General features: G+C 32.1%; 1 protein-coding gene across 1 annotated transcript in view; it reads left to right on the forward strand.

The window, feature by feature from the left end:
- The window catches only part of LOC132917370 (lachesin-like), a 206,764-nt gene that overhangs the window by 148,966 nt on the left and 39,589 nt on the right, over window positions 1–18,209 (forward strand). Inside the window, exon 5 of the mRNA XM_060978087.1 lies at window positions 1,778–1,906. Within this exon, the coding sequence (XP_060834070.1) occupies window positions 1,778–1,906 (129 nt within the window). The remainder of the gene's footprint in view (window positions 1–1,777; window positions 1,907–18,209) is intronic.

The following is an 18,209-nucleotide window of genomic DNA, read 5'->3' on the forward strand; positions in this document are numbered from 1 at the left end:
AACAATATAACTTTTATCACTAACAAAATTAGTTAACACATACTTGGTTTACAAAATGATTATTTCTAATTGTTGATCGTCACAATAGTTATTATGCCAAAACATTTTCAATACCGTGTTTGTCGTAGAATCGTTGCAAGAATATTCTGTCATAAAATACTAATTTTTCAAATAATTTATTATTAGTGTTTTAATAAGTGCCATAATCTATTTATATATTATGAACCGAAATAAATATTTTCAACGAGTTAATTCTATAATCATAAGATATCGAATCTCCAAATGATTTTTTTTTAATATATAGCACACAGCAGTATAGGTTTTCATAGTTACAATTCAGTGAATCCCAGGAAAATTGAGCGACGAAACACGAATACATCATTATGTATAATGTCCGATTATTAAAGTTACTTTTGATATATTATTAAATAAAAAAAGACGTCTTATTATATTAAGTTTTACAAACGTGTAAAATCATGACCGAGAAAACGACACGACAACGACAAAAACTCATCCGCATTAAAAAGAGTCTTGACACTCCACTCTGATAACAAACTATGTGACCGACAAATGGTTTTATTATTATTGTAATTTCTTTCTTTTTCGGAGAAACCGGATTTTAACTGTCAGTGATCAATGATAATAATATTTTTTTTCGATTTTTCACAATAAGATTTTAATATTATCAATCATGTATGATAACTTATTTAACTGGAAAAACATATTTTTATTATTTACAAAATTTATATAAATATACATAGGTGCAACCACTGACGAAGTCTGAAAAATTAACCAGAACATTTCTAATCAATAAAAATAAAAATTTATATTTTTTTTATCAATTTTTGAGTTTAAATCATAGAAATCATACAATACTCAATAATATCAACTATACACTGTTTCATAATTACATACTTCAAGTTTTACCTGTACAAAATATAATATATTTTTATAGTTTTATTTAATCAAATACCAATGATCATTATTTCTATTTGATGTATTTATAGTTTATACTCTTATAGTTTTTCATATTTTATATCCACTATCCGTGCAGTATATGTATATTACATTGTCTGTAGTCAATTGTATTCTGGTGTTTAATTCTGTATTTTGCTAGTACTAAAACAGTAGTGAAGTGAGTATTATCGAAAATTCCAGCGTAAGAACAATACATCTCATTAAAATTTCATCGGTTCAAATCAATTAATTTTACTAAATAAAAAAATGTAATCACATAATATCGTAGGGTGTGTTATTAATTAAATAAAAATAAAAATTTCAAAAAATGTAAATAAAACGAAACGTAGTTTATGTTCCATGTTTTTCTATAAACAGTCTTCGACGAAAATTATTGCTTTGTTATTTTTTACCACGAAGTCTGAATTTTGCGGCTGTATTTGACCCCTAGCCTTGCGGTGTATAAAATACCAGCGTGCACTCAAATATGTCAAAACCAAAAAGCAAAAATAAAAAGGGAAAACCCGTCGACTCCTTTCCTCTAGCGCAAATAGTTCCTAAAAGATTTTGCGCCTAAAAACGTCACCCGAAGCACAAAGGTCTGACGAGATGACGGTAGGACGACCGTCATCCGTGCGCGGCAGGACAGCAAAGAGGTAGTCGTAGTATAGCGTGCGAGGAAAAGTATATTCTTCGGTGTTGGTGGTGGTATATGTATATATGTTAGCGCACTATATCACTAATACGCGGTAGTTAACAGATGCCATTTTTATTATTATTACTATTATTATTATTATTGTTGTTGTTGTCTTGTTGGCAGACAATTCGTATGTCGGTAACGACCTGAAACTTTGGCGGCTTGACAGAAGACAGACCGGCGTTTACTTCTGCATAGCCAGCAACGGTATACCACCCGCAGTCAGCAAAAGGATAACGCTCAGCGTTTACTGTGAGTATTATAATAATATTACAAACATCCAAGATAAATGTTCGTTATCATATAAATAATAATAATTGATTATAATTATAAATTGAATCGACTCGGTACAGTCTATTTGTTTTACCTGTTATCTGTACGATTTTTGTTATAAATCCATACTCGCTCGAAATAATCCATCGCGTCGAAAACCCGAACTTGCAACTGCAACGATATTATTATTATTATTGTTGTTGTTGTTATCAGTGTTATCACATAAAACAAATGTCGAAACCTTCGTCGCAATTTCCTACAAAATACGTTCGCCACATACAACTACGATAGAACACCGAATACATATTGTATTAGATATTATATTATATATGTGCATGGCGTATTCATCCGAGTGAATTTAAATGATCCCGTTTTGTTCGATTTCATCACGTCGCGCGATGTCTAGATTACTATATAATCGCGTATATAATTATATTATTCGACAGCGGTTAAACGACGGGTAATAAATTAAATATTGATTTGATTTGTACGTGTGTGTGTGTGTGTGTGTATGGAATGAAACAAACACGTAATGTCAAGGTATAAACGTCGATAAAAGCACGTAGGTAAAGGAACTATAGTGAACAGAATTGGTCGGCGGGTCGGGTACGAGCGGATTAAATCGAAAAGTGGTCTAATGTTATCGTTATTGTATACGGTAAACCGCAGTGTAATAAAAAGGGAACGCGAATAGAGCACGAAAAATCGGGTATGTAGAAAAAAAAAATAGATCCCAATAGTAGTATTGCGGTCCAAACCGTATTGTAGTCACTATAACACTATTTTATTTTAAAATGGTTCGTGCGCGCCAATTAACCGTATTTTATTCGCTGTACTTACTGTTTAGAGCACGATGTTTATGGCTGTTTTAAAAATCCGATTAGTGTATAGGTCGCCGCTTCGTTGTTGCAGACCCCGATAAAGTGTTAGATGAACACCACACGTCGGAATAATAATAATAATATATTCATCATTATACAATATAGGCATTTAACTTTTATTGATATAAATTCGAAATTTAACTGTTATTTGCGTCATAAGAAACTATTATTAATCGGTTACATTTTATAAGTATATCCAATCGATGACGTCCACTCGGCGTTTGAAGTGTACGGTTATTCGGTTTGTTAATTGGCAAAATTCTATAAGAGTTATTCTTCAAAATCTCTCGTGGAAATCGCCTAGAGAATGCATTGAAAAATGAGAAACGAATTAGAGAAAAAAAATAGAAACAATTTACGTTTATTATTGAAAACTGAAGGTACTTGGAAAAATATAACTGAGCAAAATAAAGAAACACATAACCCGTAAAATCGATTAGGTACCGTCGTTGTTCAAACTTCGGTAGCCATATTCATCGAAACTTTCCAGTCTTCATTCTGTTTGGTATTTAAGTTTTAAAATTAAAAACATGAAGCGTTCTAATAGTTATTTCTAAATCAAACTTTCTTATGTAGTTACTTGTTAGTTTTTATTATAGCCACGAACTGATATTTTTCGATCAAAAAATAAAAACAAGTTTGTATGAAACGCAATTATGATCACAGGTCTCAATATTTATAAATTCGATTCTTGTAATCATTAGGTTTTTGGGTTTGTCACGTGAAATATATTATATGCGGTCCAATATAACAATGATGAAGATTAAAATACACTATGTCGATACATTTTCAAACAAAAAACCATTAATTATAACACCGCTTTGTAGTTAGAAACTTCACAATCGACATTATAATTCTAAGAAATTAACTCGCACAAAATTAGGAACTTAAATAATTTTCTGATGAGTAGCCGTATTATCAATTCATACGAAGTAAAAACTGTCATGTTAGATGGGAGTTATATTTTTCATTTATTGATATACTACGAAAAAAAGTTTTCAAAGGTTTTCAAAAAAAAAAAAAAAAAATATGATGACAAGAAAAAAAATTACTTAGGAATATTAAATCATATTGTACCACATATTTTCAATAATAATATATTTACTTTGTTCATCTCCACATACATGAAGATAAAAAAACATACCTACTCAAATAACATGCATATGATTGCATTCATATATTTCTACTTTGAATTGAAGGGATATAGTTTTTACAGTTAAGCTTTTTTGTGTGCTTTTCTTTTACATTAACACAACTGTGGTTGGCAGAAAGTCACATTTTTGACAGAGCAATCAAGTAAAACGTTTCCTTTGGAAATTTACAATTCAGATAGGTTTTCAAAAGTCAAAATTCCCCTATAAAAATAATATAAAGTTTTGTCCTTCATCACTATAAACTTATCAAATGTCAAAAAAACTGTTTAATTCGTGTATTTTAAGCAATAATAAAAAATAATAATAATAATAATAATATCAATTCACTGATAATATGGATATCAATTTAGAACTCGGATAAAAGTTATGGCGATTCCTATCATATACCCGTGACCGATCGAACGTGGTTGGATAACCGTCGTTATTTTCAGCAGTGTTTTCGGTAAAACTTACGACCTAAAATTGAGTGCATCGCATAAGTGTACAAGAGCCACGTAGCCATAATCTGCACGTCGACATTACACGGATGATTCACTCGTCTAGTCCGTTCGACGACGACACGCGTGAAATATTTTTGATAGCATTCTATTTACATTTTCACGCACAAAACCTCAACCAATGTCTTTGCGGCGCGACCCGATTTTGTAAAATGAATAAACCGATCGTGTATTTTACATTCAGACAGAGCCAGTAAGCAATGTCAACGATTGCGATGCCGAGTTATAGTGGCGGCGTTTATTCGTACAATGCTCTAAGCTGCTGGCACAACGGTGTATTATTAAATCAAATAAGATTTTTATTTCTTAATCGAATGATTGATTATCGCGATCGACTCGTAATTTATAATAAATGCGATATATTTATATATATACATATACAGTGAAACCTCTATTAATGGATGCCTCCCGATAGTGAATACTTTTAAATTCCCCGGCAAAAATGTACGCACACAATATGAGTATAACCCCTTAATAGCGGACACTCCTAATTCTGGAAGTGAACACTAAAAACTGGTACCAAAATTAAAAATTACCTCTCATAAATAGACACAACACATGTGCATATCGAAAATGTTTAAGTAATAAAAATACTATAGTTATCTTATCTTAATAGTTTTTTATTCGAAAAATTAAAAATGATTCGGTTATGTGTTTGGTAAGATGATATCGCATTATCAATGGTAGCCAATTTGCAAATTCATTGTGAAGAGCAGATAAAATGTATGCGAACAAAGATTTACAGATTTTTTTAATTATACATAAACATAAAACATTTTTATACCCACTTTTTACATACATATTATATATATATATAATAAATTAATATTTCAATATTTACCAATTTCAATGTATGTATATGTATAACCAATTCTCTATAGCGTCTTCGTATAGTGGACATTTTTTAATTTCCCAAGACTGTCCACCATATAGAGGTTTCACTGTATTTGTTACGGGCAAGTTGTGTATGTTAATCAGACATTATGGTGGTGCCAGATTTTGATGAAGAAACTATGCAGAAGTCTTTGCTACTGGGCATTTCAAACTAAAATTTATTATTTGTTTTTTTTTTTTTTTTTTGCTTTATTTAGAAGGTATTTTTTTATAAAACTCAGTTTTATTTAAACAATATGTACTGTTTTTTTTTTTTTTTTAATTGCATTTTTAATTTTTTTCAAATATAATTTTTCTGTTGTAATTGAATTTAAACACTACACAAACTTTCACAAGAGGTACACTGCCTTAGGAATAATATACAACTATATTGCACAAATAGTACGAGTTACACATCTATTCTATGATTATTATTGTACAATATCTTAAACTAAAAATATAATTACCTTAAATGCTAAAACCGATCTACCGATCATTAATTCGATTAAACACTCATAAATTAAACCAAATAAAACAAAAATTAAAACTTAAAACTAAATATAGTATATATTACTTTAATTCGCTTAATATCCAGGTTAAAAACTTTATTAATACTAGAAGCAAGCATGTATAAAAAATGTACTTTACCTGTACTAGCAAAAATATATTTTGTAGTTACAATATTAATATAGAATATAATAATATAATATAGTTTTATATATATTGTACTCAAAGATACTCTTTTTAATTTAACAAACAAATAATTATTCATAATTGAAGGTAATAATTGATCAATAAGCATTTGTCCAAAGCGTTTTATTTTTAATTATTTATACTGTACGCTCTATGTTTTTGTTCGTTTTACTACTTTTCTTGTAATTTGCAGCTTAAATCTATATAATACATGGCATATTACTTATTTAGTAATCTAATTGGTAAGACTTAAAAGTTTTATAATTTATAAACATTTATTTACAACGGTACTGTCGTCATTCCTAAATTCTGTAAGTATAAAATACTGGTCGAAAGATAATTTTGGAAACATATTCTGATCACTGTCCAATCTATAAACAAACTTTTAAGTTACTGGAAAATATTTCTCCGCTTTGGAATAAACTACTATTAATTATATTAAACTACAAAAATATGCAAAAAAAATACGATTTTAATACACATACATATTCCAGTTATAGCATAACAAATCCTAAAAAAAAAAAAATTAAATAATCGTTTATCGCTGCTTATCGATTTTAATTTTAACAATATTTTACTGAAAATTATATTCCGTTAGGTACGTTCTATAGAAAATTGACTTTGAGAGAATTATTTTATTTTATTTTTTTGTATTTTATCGAGCAATCTAATAATAAAATCCTTTTAAGTTTACAGAAAAAATGTATTATTTTTTCTACCTTCGTAAATCTGCATATATATACTTATTACTTAACCCTATTATAATACAATGTTGTTATGGAATTTACTAAAAAATTATAATTCCATACCTTCATTAAATTTATATACTCTTAACAGGTTTACAGTATGTCTAGGGAGTTTATTAATATATTATATTACATAGTATAGTTTTCCAAATATTATATTTTCATCGTCTCCGATAAACGTTATTCTGAAGCAAATAATATATTCCGAATAGAATGAATCATTTATGGTATAGAGTTGCTTATTAAATAATATAAAATATGAATAAAAAATAAATAAACTCATAAATATGTATTAACAACTTGATATTGTAATTAGTAATGTTTGTGAAACATACTCTCTCTATACCCTTCAATTTATGAATTTCTGTCTATATTTTCTGAAACACTCCATTAAGTTTCTAATGTCCGTGTATATAACAGTTTACCAGAACCAAATTTTGACAGTAAAAACTCGTAATGGCATTATAATACCACTTGACATTAGTGAACAGACAATGCAAGTTGCAACCAACTAAAACAACAAAACGATAATTACTTTAATAGTCACTTCCAAACTTTTAACTAACTAGATTTAAACGTAATTTGATTTGAAATGTGTTTAAATCCATTACAGTTTTACAAAATAAAAAAACAATATCTCATAAATGCGCATTTTTAAGCGACTAAATTTAAAAATGATATTTTGTACCTCTGTTATACGACACCTTCTTTTTTTTCGAGTTGTTTCATATAATAATATGCATTATACACGATAATATAATGCACATGCATGGTTCGCGCTACAGATTAATCATAACGATACGATTTATATTTTATACGGTAGAAGACACGTAAGTGTAATTAAGTAAATATTATCTGGATTATGATTTTATTTGTATTTATTTTTTTTTTTTGAATACCCAACAAAAACGTTCTTAAAATCAATACATATTTAATGCTGGTGCGCTTATAATAATACATAAAACTAATAACGCCAATAAAAATAATATGAATTCTGAGATAAAACGACAAGGATGAAAATATATATCAAATAAATATAAAACACGGATTATCTCCGATGTTTTATTGTAGTACTGTGAACGAATGTTCAACGAGACCTACACCCTGAAAAAAAAAATAAATAAAATGTTGAATTATTGAACAAAACGAATAGAAACACAATTATGTTGCGTCGAGCGTACGGCGGCTCGGTGTTACAATAATTCGAAATACGATATGTTCCGCAATGTTCGTATAGTAACGCATTCGCTGCGTTTAGGTCGTACCGATCATTTTAAATAATATGGTTTCGCGTGTTCTGTGCACGTTTGTTTCCAGACGAGCCCACGTTTGAAGTGTTTATTTTGAATATTATTAGTTTATTGACAACTGCAATATTATCGCGGTAATCTTTTTAGATTGAAAGCATATAGCGCAGGAAATATATAGGTATATTGGTAACCCTATATGATTATTTCAAAATGATTTATTTTTTGCCACAATTTTTTTGGGTAAAATATAAACGCTCTAAATATTTCGACAGTATCTCTAACGAATTATGATGGATAAGTCACTTTTGCGTATTCCCAGTAGGTGATCGTTATGAAAAATACCTACAATATTTAATCTGAAATTGTGTGTTTTTTAAGACGATTAAGTGAAAAAGTTATATCAACCTTAAAACGTAAAAAATGTACACACTTGACGGACGTTTTAATGACGTCCATAAAAAAACGATTTTCATATTATTTTATCTTAAATTAACCATCATCAGATGTTTTAATCATCACAAGCAATATATATTTTTTTCCGTCATTAATTTATTCCGATATGTTAGTTTAATACAAAATGTTAAATTATTAATTTTTATTATGTATTTGTCTAAATGTCCCTCATTTTTATTTTTAATGTAAAATAAATTAACGTAAATTGATCGTTTTCTTTTTAATTTAATTGATTTATAAAATAAACATGAAATTAATTAAATACGGCTAGATTCACGTGTATAGATGTTTAAATTTAAATTTGTGTTAAAAATTTGTCGAGATTTTGAAGAAATCAGATGCTTTAACCGTATATTTGTATGTATCTAATTTCTACTGTATTGAAAGAACTACTGTAGAATTTGAAAAATGATTTCTATAAAATACAATCTGTGTCCGTTATTCTGTCAATTGAGATGCAACATTATACGCGATTATAAGGTTTTTTACTGGTTCTAATGTATTTTTAACTTTTAATGCGATAAAATTACATTATTTTCTTATGCATTTACTTGTAAATTCATAATATAATTCATTAATAATTCTATTAATTTTGCTTCTCTGCGATTTTAACACTTGATATTGGGTTTTTAATTTTCCTCTGTATTTGGTGCATTCTATATAAGTTTTAACATTAAATATTTAAAGATAAGCTAATTATTTATTATTATTATTAATAATATAAACTTGATAAACCCAGTGTTGAAAATAATAATAATATTTAATACCTAGTTATTATTTATGCAACCTATTTTCTTCTTGATCAATCTAATAATTTTCAGTTCAATATAGTTTTCGTATTCACCTAATTTCATAGGATTTTTACACCTTGGATTTACATTTTTTCTTTTTGTTAATTTTGACAAATATATAACTGTCACAAAGTAAAATAAAAGCTGTCAAAGAAAATAATATCTGACACGTGTCTTTTGTCCTCAATCATATAACATATTAAATTTTCTGACAGGTCTTGAATCAAATAAAACAAACTAACAATGTGAAAAATAAACATTTTTATAAAGGTGAAAACCCAAAAATCACATGTAAGAACATAATTTGACAAGATTCAGATGTCTCGTAATTTACTACACAAAAAAAAATAAATTTCCAATGTATTCTAAATCTTGTCAAGTTTTTTTAATATTCATCAAAACTAAATCCAATTGAAATATTGTTATTATTTTATATCACACTATTTGACTACCCAAAATTAGATTTATTTAGATATCTATTTTATTTTATTTTAACTTAAAAAACATATACATACATCTATCCATGCCGTCCTAACAGAATCTATTCTCAATAGGCACATGCCCTCGCCTTAATCCAAGTATTCGTGACTTATATAGCTTACCAGACTTAAAGAAGGATTAGGTAATACAACGGCATAATACTATTGTGTAACACAAGTTTTTTACCACACTTGAACAACTATTATTATAATTTTATTTAACGATTTTACTCCTCACTTCGATTCCTCGTAGATCTTTAAATTTCAACTCATCATTTTATTTACATTCGATTTAATTGACTTATAAATATTTATCATACATAATATGTCGATATTTTTATTATAATATTAGTAATATAGGTAATTGAGAACATTTTAAATGTTTGACGCGGAAGATATTAGTATTCTATTAATCTATTCTATGATATTAATGTAGATAACGAAAAGAAATAATACGAGCGAATAACTTAACAGATTATTACATATAGATAAATTAATATTAATTAAATTAACAATAACGAACGTATGTGTAGGACGTGTAGGACACTAGGACGTATTAAATAGCACTGAGTATTGACCATGAATGATTTCCATTAGAAATGATGAGTAAAATATATTATTAGAATTAAAACATCATAACCAATAGCATTAAATATTGGTTCTATTTATAGTTGAGTATCCATAATAAAATAATATTATATTATGATCTAATAATAATTTCCATTTTCTGAAGAACCAAAATATATTATTGTTACAATTTATAATACCTGATAACAACGGGCCAATATAGTAGTATTATAATTATTATTAACTGCCGTGTGAAAATGTCAAAATCGAGAGGACAGTTTTCGAATGGAAATTTTACGTAAGGTCTATACCAATCCTTAACTATAATATTATTTCTTTTTATCACATTATTGTTATTGGTTTTTGGTTTATTCAAATCGTGTTATTAGATTCAATAAATATCTGCTTTACCTTTAACATTATGGCGATATTCATGAGTCGAGGGATAAGCGTGTTCTCAAAAACCGTCCATCTAGCTATTATACCTGCACATAAGTGCAGTTTAAATTATTAAATAGGTAACTTAAGTATTTGGTCGTTTGAGTAATTCAATTAAAACAAAAACTACCACAGTCGCTTCCGTCGTCATCCGATCGATTTTAACGTTAGCGCACTCGCTCCGTGACTGTTGTCCGCAACACACGTATCAGTTACATGCACGCATATTCATTTGTTTCTCAAGTCTTACCTAATCAAATTAATTGTGAATGGTGTCAAAAAAATCCGGATATCGGCCTGTGTATCCCACTTCCGTCATCGCCACGGAATTTCAGCATCTCAAGTCTAAATCATCCAAAAACTGGTAATTATAATTGCTATACTCGTACGTCTATACGATATCTACTTAATTAATTGCCGTCCGCGCTCCCCGGCATCGCCGGCGGCAGCTATTTATCTAATCTAATCCAAGTCGCGATAACGACAGTACGCACAATGAACCGCAATAACAATGTTAATATAACTGATTCGAAAAATAAAACCTCAAATAGAAATAAAACAAACTCAGCGTCGTCCAGTCGTATACAGAGTGCATCAAGTGATGTGTTCGAAAATTCTGATATGGACATAGACGTAACCGTAAAAAAGTCTAGCAAAACCGGTAGGAATCTTTCTTCCTCTGTCGAACCTTCCACAAGCAAAATAGCTAAGACGACCCAAAAAAGTATATTTTCAACAACAAATAGGTACTCCTGCCTTGCTGCTGATGACAACCCAGAGATAGCGTTCCCATCTCAGAATCTATCAAACGAAGTATCAGACGATGCTAGTGAACCCGTCAAACCTCCACCATCTCCACCACCTATTATGGTTCAAGGGTTACTTGACTTTGTTGCGCTTCGCAAAGATTTTCTCAAACTGCTTGGTGCCGAAAATTTCTTATTCAAATCATCCACTAATGATTTAAAAATCCTCACTAAAAATTCCGACTCTTATAGAGCTGTGATAAAGTATTTAAATGCAAATAAAGCCGAATATCACACATACCAACAACGTGAAAACAAAGCTTTTCGTGTTGTTATACGTAATATTCATCCTTCTACCCCATTAAATGAGATTGGAATCGCCATTCAAGAAATTGGCTTCACAGTGCGTCAAGTTGCTAATGTCCGTCACAAAATTACAAAAACAAATTTGCCTCTCTTCTTTGTCGATCTGGAACCAGCTGAGATCAACAAAGATATATTCCACGTAACGTCCATTCTTCACACCAAAGTTCGTATCGAAGAGCCATATAAACGTAGGGAAGTAATACAATGCCAAAACTGCCAGAAATATGGCCACTCCAAAAGATATTGCTCACACCCACCTCGCTGCGTCCGCTGCGCTGAACTTCACACATCTTCATCTTGCACCAAATCCATAGAGCAACCTCCAACGTGCGCTCTCTGTGGAGGAAGTCATCCGGCAAATTACCGCGGATGTACCGTTCACAAGGACCTACAGAAATTTCACAATAATTCCAAAGCTACAACTAAACAAAATGTTAATTTAAATTATAATGTAAATGGGGGTAAAACTGCTAGCGATGGAACACTCTCTGATCAACCTAATATCAATTTAAACAATACCAAGGAATTCCCAAGCCTTCCGACAAACGCTTCCCACCCACAAGATAGCAAAAACAAACCAAATTACTACAAAAAAAATCATTTCAATTCAAATATGTTTAATACTCAACCCGATAACAATCTAACCTCTCAATTTTCCTCATTCTTATCAGAATTAAAATTAGTGGTAAATCCTTTAATCCAACTTCTCACTACTGTTATAAACAAACTAGTCCTAAAAGATGATAAATAGACAATCGAACGTAAACTCCCTTAGAATTTTTCTTTGGAACGCAAATGGTCTTAAACGTCATGAACCTGAACTACTCAACCTATTCACAGAAAAACATATAGATATTGCACTTATCTCAGAAACTCACTGCACTTCAAACTCTAAAAATTTTTTCCCCGGGTACAACATTTATCGAACCGACCACCCTGATGGCTCTGCCCATGGGGGCTCGGCCATTATAATTTCAAAAAAAATACAATGCCAACCGTTACTTAATTACAAAACTAACACTATTCAAGCTACAAACATCTTAATTACTCTGAATCATATTCCCACAACTATATCCGCAGTCTATTGTCCTCCAAGGCCTGCAATATCATCTGAACATCTCTCCCAATTTCTGAACTCACTTGGCCGCTCATTTCTTATAGGCGGTGACTTCAATGCCAAACACTCGCAATGGGGCTGTCGGACCGATAACACTAGGGGTCGGTTGCTTCAAAATATTATATTGAACACAAGAATTACATTCATATCTCCTCCGGGGCCTACTTACTGGCCTTCCCACCAAAACCGGCACCCCGATATTTTAGATTATTTTCTCACCACAATCCCAAGACACATTACTCATTCCATAAAAAATCTAGCAGATCCAGCATGTGACCACAGTCCAGTTCTTCTTAATCTGAATTGTGAGATTTACCACAATCCTCCCCGTCCTTCCTTAGCGAAAGGACCAGTCAATTGGAGTTCCTTTTCAAAAAATCTAGAAAATGACACTAATCTTAAAATCTCACTTAAATCAAACGACCAAATCGACGAAGCAGCGCAAAACCTAACCACCTCAATCCAAACCGCCGTTTTCAAAGCATCGTATGTCACAAATACACCTGACATTTCAAAACATAATATCCTTACTCCCCAAATCCAAAAATTAATAGTAAAAAAAAGAAGGGTCCGCTCGTTGTGGCAAAGATCCAACCTGCCTTCTGACAAACGACTATTAAATAATCTATCAAATTTAATCAAAAAACTCATAATAAAACATAAATCCAACTTTTTCCAAGAAAAATTTCAATCACTTAACTCTAATGACGGTTCTCTATGGAGAACTACCAAAAATATTCTCAAAATCAAAGAACAAGCTACACCGCTCAATGGTCCAAATGGAGAGCTAGCGATCTCTGACAAAGATAAAGCTGAACTTTTTGGAACCCATCTTTCAAATATATTTATGCCACATCCTAATGTTAATCCTGAATCTACTCACCTCGACAATATTGCCAGATTTATTGATAGTCCTTTACCAATGTCTCTCCCAGCAAAACACACATCCCCAAATGAAATCAAACACTTAATTAGCAAACTAAAGCCAAAGAAGTCACCCGGATACGACTTAATTACAAACAAAATATTACAACACTTACCCAATAAAACTTTATTACTTCTCACATTTATTTATAACTCCATGTTAAGACTCTCTCACTTCCCTCCAATCTGGAAATTTTCTATAGTAATACTTATACATAAACCTGGTAAACCCAAACACCTACCGTCATCCTATAGACCTATAAGTCTACTACCAGTTTTAGCTAAACTATTCGAGAAAATTATCATCAAAAGAATTAGACCACTCATTCATTCAAACAATATAATACCCCACACACAATTTGGCTTCAGGACATCTCACTCGACAATACATCAAATACACAGAATTACTGATAAAATTCAAACTTCATTCGAAAATAAAGAGTACTGCCCAGGAGTTTTTCTAGATGTGGCCCAAGCCTTTGATAGGGTTTGGCACGTCGGCCTCCTATACAAGTTAAAATTATTCCTCCCAGCTCCCTACTATCTAATAATCCAATCCTACCTCTATGATCGTACATTTGCAGTTCGGCAGGGCGACTCAATATCCTCCTACTTTCCAATCTCTGCCGGTGTTCCACAAGGAAGTGACTTATCACCCGATTTATTTAACATATATACATCAGATATTCCAAAAACAGCAAACACAACCATAGCAACTTATGCAGATGATACAGCTATACTCTCCTCCAATCCAGACCCTATTTTATCCTCAAACTATCTCCAAAATCACCTCAATTTAATAAACACCTGGGCAACCAAGTGGAAAATCCTAATAAATCCCGATAAATCTTTCCAAGTGCCATTTACACTGCGCAAACACAACCTACCCTCGCTCCAACTTCAAGGAGTCGAGATTCCTTCATCAAATCAGGTAAAATACTTAGGCATTTTACTAGACAAAAGATTGACATGGGGACCTCATCTTAAGTCCAAACGTAAAATTCTTAACTACCGCCTTCATCTACTCAGGCCGATTCTTAAATCCAAACTATCGATACACACAAAGTCCACATTGTACAAGTCTCTACTCAGGCCCATTTGGGCGTATGGTATGCAAATCTGGGGATGTGCCAAACCCTCCCAAGTCCGCACTATCCAAGCCTCCCAGTCCATCACTCTCCGGCTAATAGCCTCGGCCCCATGGTATGTAACAAATGAAACCCTACACAATGACTTAAGAATTCCAACAGTTGACCAACTAGCTAAATCATACTACAAAAGGTTTCACTCCAAACTACAACACCATCCCAATCCTTTAGTCACTCACCTTGCATCACGTACTCTTCCTGACAACCCACCACGCCGACTTAAAAGAAATTGGTGCCGCGACCTACTAAATTAATGAATTAAATTAATGAACAAAAAAAAAATAAATTACTAGAGGGTACCATCGCTGGATGATTTCCCTCATCATGTGCCTCAAGTGTATTTTTATTATTTTATGTATATAGTGTTATATCATTTATCCATTTTACTTATTGTGTCATATTGTATACAGATTGTAAATTTTCTAAAATAAAAAAAAAAAAAAAAAAAAAAAAAAAAAAAAAAAAAAAAAAAAAAACGTTAACGCGTTCGCATGCAGACACGTTGTATTTTTACACATGTCTGAATCCTCTTGTATATATTTAACGCGCGGCGAACAAAGAAAAATAACTAACGTGAAATCAATTTTGCTCACACGCGCGCACGCACACGAATGTATTTCCATCACTTGACGTCGCGTCGGAGTATTGCAATTTACAATACATCGATATAGAGACGCAACATTATGTCGACAGACGCCGAACAAACTCCGTACTTAAATTATACGACGGATTTTTGTTGGGACGCAGAAGATTTCCGTTCGTTATTTTATCGAAAATAAAATAATGATTACCGCCAACGATATTTATACCGACGACTGACGAGCGTCATCGCCGAATAATGAGATGGTAAAATTGCGAACGTTCGCGAGAAATCCTAATAACGTCGGCGCGGCGCGCAGATGTAAAGAAAAAGAACTATTTATATATATTTTCCGGCGGCGCGAACAGTGCCTACTGCCTAGCAGTGGCGTATTTAGGGGCAGGCTATGAGGCTAGAGCCTAGGGCGACTTTTTCGGAGAGGCAGCTTATTTTTGAAATCAAGAGATAGGTACTTGGAAAAATTATTTTAGTACATTTTATAAATTAATACGTTTCGACTATTAATACATGCGACATGGCGTTTAACAGGTTCGTGTAAAACAAATTTATGAGTGTTTGCCTTATAATCAGTTGCCATTTTTTTTTTTTTTGTATAAATTTAGTTTCAAAGTCTTGAAAGTATAATATTGCATAATCAATATGAGGTTTTATTATATGATTTTGCTATTGATATTATTTATGTTTATTATGATTAATATGTTGATTTTTTAATTTCCATTGTTATGGAACTGTACAAGAATCAAATTGACAAGTAAAAAAAACTATTAGGCCTGTAGAAATGTGTATTTTTTTTAAATTGTTCGTTTTAAATATTTAATATAAATTATTGTTTAAATAAAAATGTATTTATCATGAAAGGTTCAGACCAAATATTGTTGATTCCTTGGTACCACGAGGTAAGGATAGGAGCGCCAGAATGATTTAGCCTATGGGCGCCAAATAGCTAAATAAGTCACTGCTGCATAGATTAGATAAACTAGTGCGTTTAGTGTTCGGTTCACTGTTCTGAGGACGCGAACACGCGGAATCGGTTTTAGCCGATCGCACAAATCGATCTCGCTAAGAACATGTTACTCCTACGCGGGTTAAAATAAACTTTTACGCCCGCGGGTCTGGTACGAAATATACATCGCAAAGCTGTACGATTAAAAATAATGATGAATATTTTTCGAAAAAAAATGTAAAAGATGTATAAAAAAAAAAAACGAACGCAAAACGAACCCGGCGAAGAGACAGGCCTACGCGTCAGCGGACTGACGTTATTCATAATTATATACAATGTAAATGCGAATCGAAACGTTTGTTGTGTACACAATTAGCAGTGTACGGCCAAATCATAATCTCCCGATTTGGAGAACAATTGATCAATAGGTACCCGACGTTATTAGCCAGTAGTGCTGTTGAAAATTCACTCGTGTTATTCGTATGATAAACAGTCGTCCGAAGCCCTCGAACGGAATGAGAACCAGAAATACGATGACCCCTATATAGTACAGCAGTCGGATATAGCGGATGCCGAACACTTGTGCACCGGCGATGGATGCGATACTCGAGTTCAATTACGTTTGTTGATTGAGATTCTAGGTCTCTGATTATTGAATCGATTTGTGGACACAAAACTCGAAACGAATTGATTAAAAAAAAATCGCATATAATATAATAACATCGACCGCCGATCGTAACTATTTCCATAAAATTATAAATATTGTTTGTTATTGTTTTTTTTTTTTTTCTGTAAAAAAACTTTTGCTAAATTTAGTTTAATATAAAGTATAAATTCTATTTTTCCGATGTTCTCGCTGTTCCCGTCTGTATTCAAACTCGGGCAATTCGAACGTCGAGTGTCTCATAGCGTCTCGAAAACGTTTTCCTCCGCGTACCTCAAATATTTAAAAACTGTCCCCGCAGTCGTGCAAATAATAAATTCCACGAAAATCGAATGGGCCGCGTAATGAAATGACGCGTGTCCCGCACGTTTACGGGTCTATCGTCATTCTCACATCGTAACACCTATCGAAACGGGCAGACGGTATAGACTCGATACAGATAAAAATAATATGTGCAGTCGACCACGGGTCCGAGTCTATTTGTGTGCCCGACTTCGCACTGTATAAAATTCTACGCGGACGAACGGTATATTTCGAGACGATGGGCCGTAATGATTTGAAAAAAAAAATAATAATAATAATAATAAAACCGAAGACGAAAACGATCTCCGAGATTGGCACGCGGCCGTTTTGCAGCCACAGCACGTTTACTACGTTTATCGACCGGACAACGCGACAACGGCAGCGGTGGTCCCGAACCATAACATCAGCAGCAGCCGCTGTACACTCTCTCACATTATTATATATATATATATATATATATATTGTTTACTGTCTGCACCACGGTAAAGGTTACCCGTATACACCCTTCGGGATATTTTCCTCCCCTTTTATTTATTTATTTATTTATTTCTCGTCCGGTCCTCTAATCGGTTAGACTCTCCAGCTCTTTTTCCCGCTCGTCCGCTCTCATTCTGTCTTTCTCTCTCTCGCTGCTCCGTTGCTGCAGTC

Source organism: Rhopalosiphum padi, chromosome 1 (genome assembly GCF_020882245.1).
Source record: "Rhopalosiphum padi isolate XX-2018 chromosome 1, ASM2088224v1, whole genome shotgun sequence".
Lineage (NCBI taxonomy): Eukaryota > Metazoa > Arthropoda > Insecta > Hemiptera > Aphididae > Rhopalosiphum > Rhopalosiphum padi.